The 12,947-nt window shown below is 35.4% G+C and overlaps 1 protein-coding gene across 6 annotated transcripts in view; it reads left to right on the forward strand.

Moving 5' to 3' along the window:
* C2CD5 (C2 calcium dependent domain containing 5) overlaps positions 1-12,947 on the forward strand; it is a 101,916-nt gene that overhangs the window by 54,994 nt on the left and 33,975 nt on the right. For all 6 annotated transcript variants that reach the window (XM_039238575.1, XM_039238570.1, XM_039238571.1 and 3 more), the window contains 3 exons: positions 4,022-4,136; positions 9,163-9,258; positions 12,155-12,346. In XM_039238575.1, the coding sequence (XP_039094506.1) occupies positions 4,022-4,136; positions 9,163-9,258; positions 12,155-12,346 (403 nt within the window). The remainder of the gene's footprint in view (positions 1-4,021; positions 4,137-9,162; positions 9,259-12,154; positions 12,347-12,947) is intronic.

Raw genomic sequence — 12,947 nt, forward strand, 5'->3', positions numbered from 1 at the left:
TCTTTGCTTCCATTAACAAGATAGATTATCATTGTATTAAAAATGTTTATTTGAGCCCACCTAACACTTTATCTCCTCTTGTTTATTTAAAAATTAGATTGAATAATTACCATTTTCTTTTTTCTCTCAATCAGATTAAAAGCTTTTCAAGGGCAGAATTATTCTCTTCCAGATTTATGTAAAAATAGAATTCAATTGAACACTTTAGGTAGTCAGTGTTTCTTAGTTGCAAGTGTGTGATTGCCTAAAATCTCCGAGGGATTCCGTTTTATAAAGGCATATTATATTGAGTTGTTCACTTCTTTACTTTCTGAGATATAAACTTTTATTATCATTTTAGAAATCTTTACCAGTTTTACCTGTACTTCAGAAATAAGATAAAAATGTTAAAAAGATGGCAAGATATCAAGCTATGCCCATGCTCTAGAAAGTAACAGTAATAAAAAAGAATTGTGATGTCACCCAAGTGTGCAGACAGTACCTGTAAAAGAAGCATCAGTGAGGTATTGCCCTAGAGCCCAGTGCATGCCTATAAATAAAAGGATATATTAAAAGATTTGTGATATTATCTATGAAGAGTTTTGACCCATATTAGAAAATACAAAATAGTATGAAATGTAATTTATATAATACATAAATTTTAATACCTTCTAAAGTGAGATCTTTTTATAATTATAAACAGTTCTATGGATTGTTTGGAGGAGCATGGTATTTAAAGTGAAAATATTTTTTCTTGGCATCTCTGAAATGTTTATTAATTGTGACCTTCACATCTCAGCTGTATATGCTTCAAATGACTAAATTGTATCTAGTTTCATGAGTACTATGTAGAGTTGTCATAAATTTTTAACCCAGACTCTTTATTTTGCCTTTTATATGAGTGTGATAGATCCTCAGTTTTGACTTTTGGAGAGTGAATAACAGTTCAAATTCAATCAATGTATTTCCTATAAGAATACAGTTAGCAGGTACTTAAGCTTTAAAATTTTCATTATGGGATTAAATACTATGATATTTCTGAATTTATAGTTATAATAAGGCTGAATCATAATTACTAAATTAATATTCTTTGGCTCATCTCCGATATAAATATAATGTAGGCTTTGAAGATAAACTTAATTTTTTTGATATTAAGTAGATTATTCTTAATGCCATTTTAATTAAACAACCCCTAAATTTTATAGCCAAAAAATTCATCCTTTGGCTTCTTGCTTACGGTGGTAGATAATTATTGTTGATTCAGTTCCTAGTTTGTGATTAAGTGCTCCCTACTGTATGCTTGCCTTGCTTCCACCTAGACTCTAGGGCCATTACTTTCTGTAACCATTTCAGTGAGCTGCCATAGTTTTCAGTCTGTACTGTCACCTGATCCAAGCATGCGCCAAGATATCCACTGTTTCTGGCTCCTGTCTGCTGAATCTGCTTTGCAAAACCCTTTGTTCTATGAGCTTTTGCTTAAGCCAAAAACAAAATTTAACGAATTCTTTGGAGTGTGGACATATGCCATTTGCTTCCTTAGCTCCCATGTTGTGTAACTCTTTAGCTTCTATTAAACGTGTAAATACTTTATTAAATACACCAATGGCATCCCCATGTGCGGTTGTGTGGCTCATGTGTCAGAATAAAGGCTGCTTGTGACCTCGTCAGAGGAACATGAATGCTCCACTTGCGCTGCAGTCAGCCCTTTGTTGTGTTGATTTTTTTTTTTTAATCAGCCACTTATTCTTTCATAGCGTTTGGTTTAATTATCTGATTATTTTATGTGTTATACCAAGGTAAGTTTGATGTAAATGACTTTTTGTATTCTATGTAGTTACATGTATTTCATAGTGATTATTATTACATACTTTTCCATTTAGACATGCTGGCCATTCCTAAATAAATATATCCTGAACTGAAAATAAGTAGTTTCCTCCATTTTGTTTTACTAATTTAGAAAACAAAGTTATATATTACTTTCTACGAAACTTATTTTAAAATAGAAAAGCTACCACGTCTTACTTGTGGCAGAGATGTAGGCAAATCTAATTTGAGAAAAATCTGTTTTTATAAAAACATAGTATACAATTATTTGCCTTAGCAAATAATATTTTAAACTTCCAGAAAGATTCAAAATGCAAATAGTGGGTTCTACTAAGGTTTTTAAAGAAAAATTAATCTTTATATTACAGTGTTTTTCAGGGAAAATAGTTATTTTCTAAACTGAGATATATTTCTATTATTATTTGTGATATCTGTTTTCAGAGAATCATAAATAACTTGATAGTCTGAGCAGCTACATGAACAAGAGTTTGTCTTATGATAAAAATGCCCTTATTAAGAAAGGATGTTAAATAGATGCCCAAATTGGTCAGGAAACATTTATGTCTTAAAAATAAAAAAAGAGAGAATGGATTTGAAAATGTATTTGTGCTGTTAATGTCTACATTGCAGGGGGAATATGAAGAAATTCTTTAATATAATAGTGTATGTGCAAAATAGGGCCACCTAATTGTCTTACACATTTCTTAATTCATAATATTGATTGCTAACACCATATTGTTGTAGTCTTTTCTATTTCTCTTCTTTATTTTATCTCGTATTTGGATCTTTCCCCTCAATTTCCTGGAGTCTGCATTTCTTCCTTTCCTTCTTCTTTCCTCCTTTCCTGCTTTCCTGCTTTCTTGCTTTCTTGCTTTTTTTTTTCTTCAAAGGAAGTTTTAGGGTAGCTCTGTCTTGGATCCAAAACTTTAATACAAGAACTGGCTGACATCATTTGTAGTTATGACACTTATCTCCTCATTTCTCTCTTTTGCTGATCTCTCCTCCCTGTGGAGGAAACAAAATTTCATCCTAGGAATGTGAGCTATAACAAGCCTTTTAACCTTTCTTTACTTTGCTCTCTTCAGTATTCTACTAGTGAGTATAATTCTACTTATTCTACTTATTTAAAAGAAAAATTATATTTTGAAAACCAGGTATATACTGAAATTCAAAAAAGAAAGTTTTGGGATTGTTTGATTTTCAGTTTTAATTAGTGCCTTTTATGTGAAAAATTTACAATGAGATTTTAGCATCCTATTTAGAGTTAGATTAGGTTTTTCCTATCCCAAATTGTTCCCAAATGGAATTGGCCATAAAAAGAAACAAATTAGGTTATGCTCCTTATAGACTGTTTCTGTTTTTAACATTTTTGCACATAAAATGTTACTATAATTTGCAGCTGCTGTTCACCAGTAGTTTCCAGCTAAATGCAAGTGACTAGGAAGTATGTGTGCCAGATGCCCCATTTATAATGCTCCATTATGAACAATATTGGACTCTGTGTTAAAAAATAATGCAATGCTGTGATTCTAAGGCATTTTCTTAATTACAGAACCATACATGGAGTTACAGTGTACTACCTGAAATTCGTCCTTATGTACATTAACCAAATTATTTGTATTAAATCCAGAATATTTGCTTTCTTTGGTTTGAGTTGGCTGGTCCCTTCATTTCTTGTTACTTTGCTTTAGGACCCCCAAGGATGGCTACCGATGGCTTTCTCTTTTTTAACATTGACAAATCTTTGCCTTGGAAAGAACCTAGAATATAGTGGGTTATAAAAAATAGGTACCAGGAAATGAAATCAGAATTTAAATGTATGGATATGACTCAGAATGTTCACTGAGCGAGGTGAGTGAGACATAGAATATTCTCTCAGTTTAGGATTAGAGTCTGGAAACTCTGGGTCTACATTTGAAGTTGTATCTAATAAAATATGTCCCTATCGATGTCCCCCTAAAGTAATAAACCAGATAGAAGTAGTTGGTTTATTTTCTAGCAATCAATTTTAGAATGTTAAACTTTCTGAGAAGCAGCATTAAATTAAAATGTTAATAAGCATTTTGAGAAATAACATTTTAAACATGTGAAGTTAGTTTAAAAATCTGTTATAGACCAGTACATCTTTGCCTTGCAGAATATGTTTATTTTAAACATTTCTTTGTCATATAAACAGTGTGCTATTGAGTAGTGAACTGATATAAAATTTATCTTTCAGATGAACCAGAAACTCGAGATGCGTGGTGGGCAGAAATCAGACAAGAAATAAAATCACATGCTAAAGCACTAGGCTGTCACGCTGTAGTGGGCTACAGTGAATCAACTAGCATCTGGTAAATGATAATAACTTGATTTTCTAGATGCTGTAATTTACAGATTGTCATCTAAAAGGGTAAAAGCTTTATGCAAATATAGAGAAAAGAAGAATTATGGAGTGATCCAGGAGCATGGACTTAGGAGTACATCACACTGAGGTCCATACACCATTTTTGCCACTTAATTGCTGTGAAACTTTGGGAAAGTAACTACTCCTCTTAGCCTCCGTTTATAGATTGAAACAGAAATAATAGCCATCTATCAGTTAAGGTTACTGAGGAGTTAAATGACAGTTGACACTGGTACTTAGCAATCTTCATTCTAGGTCTACTTTACTCCAGATTGTGAACCCACTAACTCTATCCTCTGGGATATTTGGAACCCTTGATCTAATGAGGATAAACTGCCATGTGTCTTTAAAGTTCGTCTATAAACTCTACCTTCTTTTTTTTTCTTAAATAGTTTATTTTCAAGTTGGTTTCCGTGTAACACCCAGTCTTCATCCCAACAAGTGCCCTCCTCCATGCCCATCTCCCCCTTCCCCTCTTCCCTACCCTCATCAGCCCTCAGTTTGTTCTCAGCATTCAAGAGTCTCTCATGGTTTGCCTCACTCCCTCTCCCCCACTATTTTTCCCCTTCTCCCCATGGTCTTCCATTAAGTTCCTCCTAATCACCTACACATGCAAACATACGGTATCTGTCCTTCTCTGCCTGACTTTTTTCGCTCAGCATAACACCCTCAAGTTCCATCCATGTTGCTACAGATTTCATTGTGTTTCATTGCCATGTAGTATTCCATGGTATAGATAAACCATATCTTCTTGATCCATTCGTCCGTTGATGGACACTTAGGCTCTTTCCATGTTTTGGCTATTGTTGAGAGTGCTGCTATGACCATTGGGGTACATGTGCGCCTGTGCATCAGCACTCCTGTATCCCTTGGGTAAATTCCTAGCAGTGCTGTTGCTGGGTCATAGAGGAGTTCTAGTGTTAATTTTTTGAGGAACCTCCACACTGTTTTCCAGAGGAGCTGCACCAGTACATTCCCACCAACAGTGTAGGAGGGTGCCCGTTTCTCCACATCCTCGCCAGCATCTATAGTCTCCTGATTTGTTCATTTTTGCCACTCTGACTGGCATGAGATGGTATCTTAGTGTGGTTTTGATCTGAATTTCCCTGATAATTAGGGACGCTGAGCCTCATTTCATGTGTCTGTTGGTCATCTGGATGTCCCTTTGGAGAAGTGTCTGTACATGTCTTCTGCCCATTTTTTTCACTGGATTATTTGTTTTTCGGGTTGGAGTTTGGTGAATGCCTTATAGATTTTGGATACTAGCCCTTTATCTGATATGTCATTTGCAACTTTCTTTTCCCTTTCCATTAGTTGCCTGTTAGTTTTATTGGTTGTTTCCTTTGCCATGCAGAAGCTTTTTGTCTTGATTAGGTCCCAATAGTTCATTTGTGCTCTTGATTCCCTTGCCTTTGAGGATGTGTCAAGTAAGAAATTGCTGCAGTAGAGGTCAAGGAGGTTGTTTCCTGCTTTCTCCTCTGGGGTTTTGGTGGTTTCCTGTCTCACATTCAGGTCCTTCATCCATTTTGGGTTTATTTTTGTGCATGGTGTGAGAAAATGATCTAGTTTCATTCTTCTGCATGTTGCTGTCCAGTTCTCCCAACACCATCTGTTAAAAAAGCTGTCTTTTTTCCATTAGATACTCTTTCCAGCTTTGTCAAAGATTAGTTGGCCATACATTTGTGGGTCCACTTCTGAGTTCTCTCTTCTATTCCATTTGTCTATGTGTCTGTTTTTATGCCAGTTCCATACTGTCTTGATGATGACAGCTTTGTAGTAGAGGCTAAAGTCTGGGATGGTGATGCCTCCCGTTTTGGTTTTCTTCTTCAATATTACTTTGGCTATTTGGAGTCTTTTGTGGTTCCATACAAATTTTAGGATAGTTTGTTCTAGCTTTGAGAAGAATGCTGGTGCAATTTTAATTGGGATTACATTGAAGGTGTAGATTGCTTTGGTTAGTAATGACATTTTAACAGTATTTATTCTCTGATCCATGAGCATGAAATGTTTTTCCATTTCTTTGTGTCTTCTTCAATTTCCTTCATAAGTTTTCTATAGTTTTCATCATACAGATCTCTTATATCTTTGGTTAGGTTTATTCCTAGGTATCTAATGTTTTTTTTGTGCAATTGTGAATGGGATTAGTTTCTTGATTTCTCTTTCTGTTGCTTCATTGTTGTATAAAAATGCAACTGATTTCTGTACGTTGACTTTGTACCCTGCAACTTTGCTGAATTCATGGATCAGTGTTAGTAGGCTTCTGGTGGAGTCTGTCGGGTTTTCTGTGTAGTAAACTCTACCTTCTTTTACTAACTGCAACTTAATTTTCTTCTGCAACACATCATCCTTCCTAACTGTGCTGAGTTAAGAAGTGACTTCCATATTCCTTGGAGTAATAGTTTTTCATTTCTTTTTCTCCTACCTTTCATTTGAACAACTTCTCTTAACTTTAAAGTCCAGGTCATTCCACAGTTCAGACTTTTCTTCTTCCAATACATTTTGCTGCCTTTCTTAATTCTCTGCTGTCTCCTCTAGTTGAACATGATTACTTCCCTTCTATCAGCTTCTTGACCTTGTACCTTCTCCTTCTCGAATCCTTCTCTATCCCTCAACTTTCAACCATATTGTGGACTTCATTATTGCTCAAAATGTTTCCCCTTTAAAAATTTGAAACTATAAAATATCACTCTTGCATCACAACTTAATCTTTTCCACTTATCTCATTTGTACATTTATACCTGTCCGTTTTGACTTTTATCTTAACCAAGAATTTTCCCAGTTTCTTACTTGGGTTCTGATTTGATCTGCTGACTGCCATCGATGAACCCTACTTTTAACCCCTTAAAAAGTTTATAATAGGGGCGCCTGGGTGGCTTAGTCGGTTAAGCCTCCGACTTCGGCTCAGGTCATGATCTCACAGCTCGTGGGTTCAAGCCCCGCGTTGGGCTCTGTGCTGACAGCTAGTTCAGAGCCTGGAACGTGTTTCGGAATCTGTGTCTTCTCTCTCTGACCCTCCCCTGATATCTCTCTCTCTCTCTCTGAAATAAATAAAACATTAAAATTTAAAAAAAAGTTTCTAATAGATACCATCTAAAAACTGTTTGACCTTCTGCTGTCGACCTTCTATTCTTTATTTATTTGAAATGTTTATTTACTTATTTTTTGAGAGAAGAAAGGGAGGAGCAGAGAGAGAGGGAGAGAGATTCCTAAGCAAGCTACACGCTGTCAGCACAGAGTCACACGTGGGGCCTGATCTCACGAACCACAAGATCATGCATGGCCTGAGCCAAAACTGAGTTGAACACTTAACCAACTGAGCTATCCAGGCACCCCCACCTTCTATTTTTGGTTAATTCTTACTGTCAGCTATTACATGGGTAATTCTCTAGTGCTTATGGTGGTTTTTATTTTTAGAGAAGAATGATTCGATTGGTAAATGCAGAGCGCCGTGCTGTGTCATCTTCTGAGGTCCCTTTCTTTCCCTTTGCTGCGGGCCATGTGTGGTATTCTTGCACCTTTCTGTTCTCACTGGAGCTATTCTATGCTTGTTAAACTAATAACTTTGTTATGCTTATCCTGCTTTACTCCCCAGTAGATTATCTTAGCTCATTCACAGATTTAGTGTCATATGGTTTCAGGTCCTAGGGTTATGGTTTACAAAGATGTAGTTTTTGTCATTGAATTCACGTTTTACTGGAGAATTATGACAAGCAGAACACATTTTATGGCAGAGATATCCCAGGATACGGTGGGGCCCAGAGGGTTGGAGTTTAGAAGTAAGATTGGAAGGAAAGGTTAATGAAGTGACTGAAGCTTAAACTAAATCTCAGAGGATGAGCATGAATTATATAAAAGAAGATAGGAGGCATGAGGGGAGTGTTTAAAGCTGGAGGAGTAGCCTGCAGAGAAGACCAGAGGTGTCGATTCAGAGTGGCAAGAGATAGGTCACAGATAGATACAGGAGCCTACAGAAATGACCAAATTGATTGACGTAGAAGTTTGAATTCACCTGCTACAGGTTCCTTTTTTTCCCTCTGGACCTCAAAAAATTTTTGTATTTAAACCCCATCTTTGCTAATTTTTTCGGTTCTAATCCATCCTGTATACTATTACTGGGTAAAGTCTTTGGAATGTACTTCTGCTCTTAGAGCTCCTTAATTCAGCTCTTCAGGGGCTCCACCTATTTCCTTGACATTCTCAGTGCCCACTTAAACATTCTGGGCGTGGTCTCTGTCTACTCAGTTACAGACGAAGTCACCATTTCTTTCATGTCCTTTCAGGCTTCTGGTCCATTTAGACTTAGTTTCCACCTTTTTGTCCCTAGGCTGCTACTTTTCTCTTTTGCTTTGTATGATGTCATTCGATAATTTTGCAGATGATTTAAAATTAGGTGATATGTAATAGAGAATTCCAAAGAATTCTTTTGAGAATGAATTTTTATCTTACATATAATGATGTAGTTTAAGCTCCATTTAGTATACCTTGAGTATTGTTTGTTTCAGATACCTTTTGATTATTAAGCTTAAATTAAGCTATAGGGATATCGATAATGCCATAGTAACACTTTTAAAACGACTTTAATAAAGTTTAATATGCATTTAAAGAGTATTTTAATACAGTTTAAAGTTTATTGCTGAATTCAGCAAAATAATTTGTTACTGCTTTTAAGACATTTAGTCTTTATCAGGTTTACCATATTTTAAAGGAATTTATTGTCATTGTATTGTACTTTATCTTTTACAGGTTTTTAAGTAATAAAGAATTCTTGCCCTCTTCATTTTAATAACATTATTTCTGTTTTTTATCCTCAGATAGGGGATAATCTTATGATATTATTAATATTTACAGAGTCTAACTTGAATTTAAATTGTTACCCTGTAATCACTTTGATATTTTGTTAAATATCAAAATGTTTTTTTCAAAGTTAGATTGCCAGAAGATACTAACTATTTTATATTTTTTTTCTTTTATAGTGAAGAGGTCTGTATTTTGTCTGCATCCGGCACGGCAGCTGTACTGAACCCTAGATTTCTGCAGGATGGCACCGTGGAGGGCTGTTTGGAACAGAGGTTGTCATGGCAGCCTGGCTTATTTTCTCTGAGGGCAAAGAAGGGAGAGGTTGACTTTTGTAACTTTAGAGCCGGGATAGTTCTTCTGTATGAGGGTGGGTTAATGTGGAAATCAGGACCAGGCCCTTCATTGCTTTTTACGTAATCTATAGCAACAGAGACTTGCTGAGTTCTGCACTGTATGACACACGTTGTTACAGTTTTTCTAGTATCTTCGTAAGTTACATGTAGGACTATCAATTAAAGAATTTCAAGTGTATATTTTTTGTTATAGTATAGAAATAATTTCCTTTGATTTTTCTCTTCCTTTTCTTTCCCCTTGTCTTAGCTCTGAAACAGAAAAAGGTCATGAAGCAATTTGCATAAAGAAAATTCCTAATTTACAGAACAATTGAAACACCGTATTATAACAAAATTATATATAAAATCTTCCTAAAAAGTGAAGTATAACTTTAATCTGTATGAAAGAGAAAGTAAAAGTGAAATTATTCTTTTGGGTTTATTTGGTTATTAGCCTCTTAGTCGGTTAGCGTCCATAAATGTTGAAAATGCTTTCCATAAGTAGATCAAATTATCAAATATATATTATATATATATAATATATATATACAGAAAACTGTTAGTTTTGTACTACGGTACCTGAATAATATACATTTTAATTACCCCTTACTTTATGGATATTTGCTCCCCCCCACCCCAATATTTGTATATTAAGGAAGACAGCAAAAAAAGTCTATATGTGATCAAATTTAGTATAAATTTGCAGGTCTCTGAATAACAAAGATACTCTAGCTCAGGTAGGCACAGAGAAGACCTTGGTCGGTTTCTTATTTAGTTTGTGTTAAAAAGGTATTTTGACTATAATATATTACAGAGCATTAAGTGTCATCATAAATAGGGAAAAGAAGGTGGAACATTTTGAAGTGTATTAAAAGTCACAGAGTGTTCTATTCTGAGTTGTCCCAGTGCTGCAATATAGTTCTCACACATGTCAGTAGATTTTGTTATTGAGTAGATAGAAGTCTGATTTAAAAATGGCCTTTCCCATGCAGCTTGATTATTTCGGTGTTGTGGGTTGGATGGATACAGTGAATTCTCTTATATAGCAGTCTAGTGCAACAGATACCACTTCTATCTCTAAAGGAGGAAAATGTCTTCCCTTCTTGCTGTAAAATTCTTTTTGCTTACTAGAGAAAATTTGGAAAATATGGGAGAGTAGAAGGAAGAAAACATTTTCTGTGAACTCCGTAGTGAGACAATCCCTTCTGTATATTTCATATTTTAAATGCTTTCATAAATTTAAGTAGTACTGTTTTTATGCCTATGATATCGCATCATTTATGTTCAAATTTCTGTGAGGTGTTTAGTTAAAAGTTACCCCAGTGTTCAGTCTTTAGTGTCCCTTTGAGATGACACACGGGCTTTGGTTCAAACCAACCGGCATTAAAATCTGAGGTCTGCTACCTCATATTTAGTGTGACTGAACAACTCAGTTAATATCAGGTTGGTTTCAGGCAAAGAAGCACTAGTTTTTGTTGCTCTTTGCTTCTTATTATATCGACGGGGTGGGGGGGCGGTGTTTAGGTATGTTTTCCTACTTAATCTTAAAAACAGAGCCTTTCTGGGTAGATACTGTCATTCTGATTTTATAGAGGAGGCTCTGAGAGGTTAAATCACTTGTACAAGGTCACACAGCACCACTTAGCATCTGTCTAATTTCCCTGGTACTTGTAATATACCTGAATGTCATCCCAACAATAAAAGAATAATTAATATATGGGAGTAATTTGATTTAGAAGGTTATTTCGGAAATTCAGTGAAGTAATGTATACAAGGAATCTGCAGGAAGCCTGACTCCTAGTAGATGTAGTATGAGTTTCCTTTCTCCTTTTTAATTTGTTCACTAGCCAAGTTTCAACTTCTGACAGGTTGCTTTAGATTGGAGTGAATTGAGAACCCACATCTTCCCACAGCTCTAGAGGTGTGGCTGTGTGAAAGTCTGGAGTTCTCCATGGAGCTTTCTTCTGCTTCCATTTCTGTTCCCCTAATTTCCTCAGATTTGATGAGTAAAAAAAATTATCATTCTAAAGTGAATTGATAAACACTATGACCATAAACATTTTACTGATTGAGAAGGTTGTGTGTTCACTTGTGGTTTATGTTGTTTGTGAAACACAGGTGTTTAACATTCTGAGAAATTCTAAAGTCATTGGAAATTAGAAATGTTAGATTATGCCTATTTTTGACTTTTTAAATTAAGAAAATTTAATGTATATTTTATTTTTGAGAGACTGAGCATGAGCTGGGGAGGGGCAGAGAGAGAGGGAGACATTTAATCTGAAGCAGGCTCCAGGCTCTGACCTGTCAGCACAGAGTCCGATGCAGAACTTGAACTCGCCAACTGTGAGATCATGACCTGAGTTGGATGCTTAACCGACTGAGCCACCAAGGCGCTCCTTGACTAAAGTGTTTAAATAGATTTTTTTTTTAACCAAAGAGCTTAAGAAGGGTTTTTTTTTAGGGGGGGGGGGGTTTAGTGATTATATTCATGTTATATTTGTCAGTTGGAAAATGTCACCCTTACTATCTAACCATTTGTTTTTATGAACTGGCTTTGGGATAATAGTGATTTTTGTCAGGTGGAACATGCTCAAACATATGAATTGATGCAGTCAGTGGCTACTTGTAAAAGTCTTTTCTCTCATCCAAAAGTGTATGGATCTGATTTCATGGTCATTTTTAATTCTTAGCAGTCATAGTGGGACTCTCATAACTTGTATAGTGGTAGAAGTTATGTAGTTTATACACAAGTACTATATATGTAATATATGCTCTTGAAAAAATGCATAGAATTTTTAAGAATGCTTCATTTTTTTCCCTTGGTGTATTCATATAGGCTAGAAGAAAATTTGCCTGTAGGTTGTGGATTTTGCCACATACCGTATGATGAACTGAATATGCCATTTCCAGCTCATCTCACATACTGCTATAACTGCAGGAAACAGAAAGTTCCTGATGTTCTCTTTACAACTATTGACCTCCCAACAGATGCAACAGTTATTGGAAAAGGTTGTCTTATTCAAGCAAGGTATATTTGTGTAAACAGTATTTGGGGTCCCTGAAAGAGTATGAAGTCTGGAGTCAAATAGACCTATTTCAAGATGTCTGCTGTACTGTTTCCTACCTGGCAGGCTGGACAGAGCTATCTGGACCTTGTATTGAATTGCATGGAAAATTGGAGGAAGAGTACCCTTTTTATAAAATTCAAATAAGTTTAAACGCAAAAGTAATTTGAAACAGTTAAATTCTGTAGAAATATCTGTTATTATGAAGATTGTTTATTAACATATTGCAGGCTACTAATACAACTCTGCTTTAAGGACATTAAATATGTAATACATTTTAGAAATTGATTTTCTTTCTTTTAAAGAACAATGCTATGTAGTGTTTGTTTTACTACTTAATTTAGCTCTTAACAGTTCCTTTTAAAATGTACTGGAGTAGGAAATGATAAGATTAACTGTCTAGGTTACTAACAGTTGCCAGGCTACTAAATCCATAGAAATGCTTTTCTTTCCTCCTCTTACTTGACATCTCAACAGTAGTAGTAGTCACACAGTTGACCATCTTCTCCTTGATACTCCTTTGACTTCATAGTGCCTCACCCTCCACCCCTGCTTTTTCCTACT

This window comes from Hyaena hyaena, unplaced genomic scaffold (genome assembly GCF_003009895.1).
Source record: "Hyaena hyaena isolate Hyena2069 unplaced genomic scaffold, ASM300989v1 scaffold_143, whole genome shotgun sequence".
Classification (NCBI taxonomy): Eukaryota; Metazoa; Chordata; class Mammalia; order Carnivora; family Hyaenidae; genus Hyaena; species Hyaena hyaena.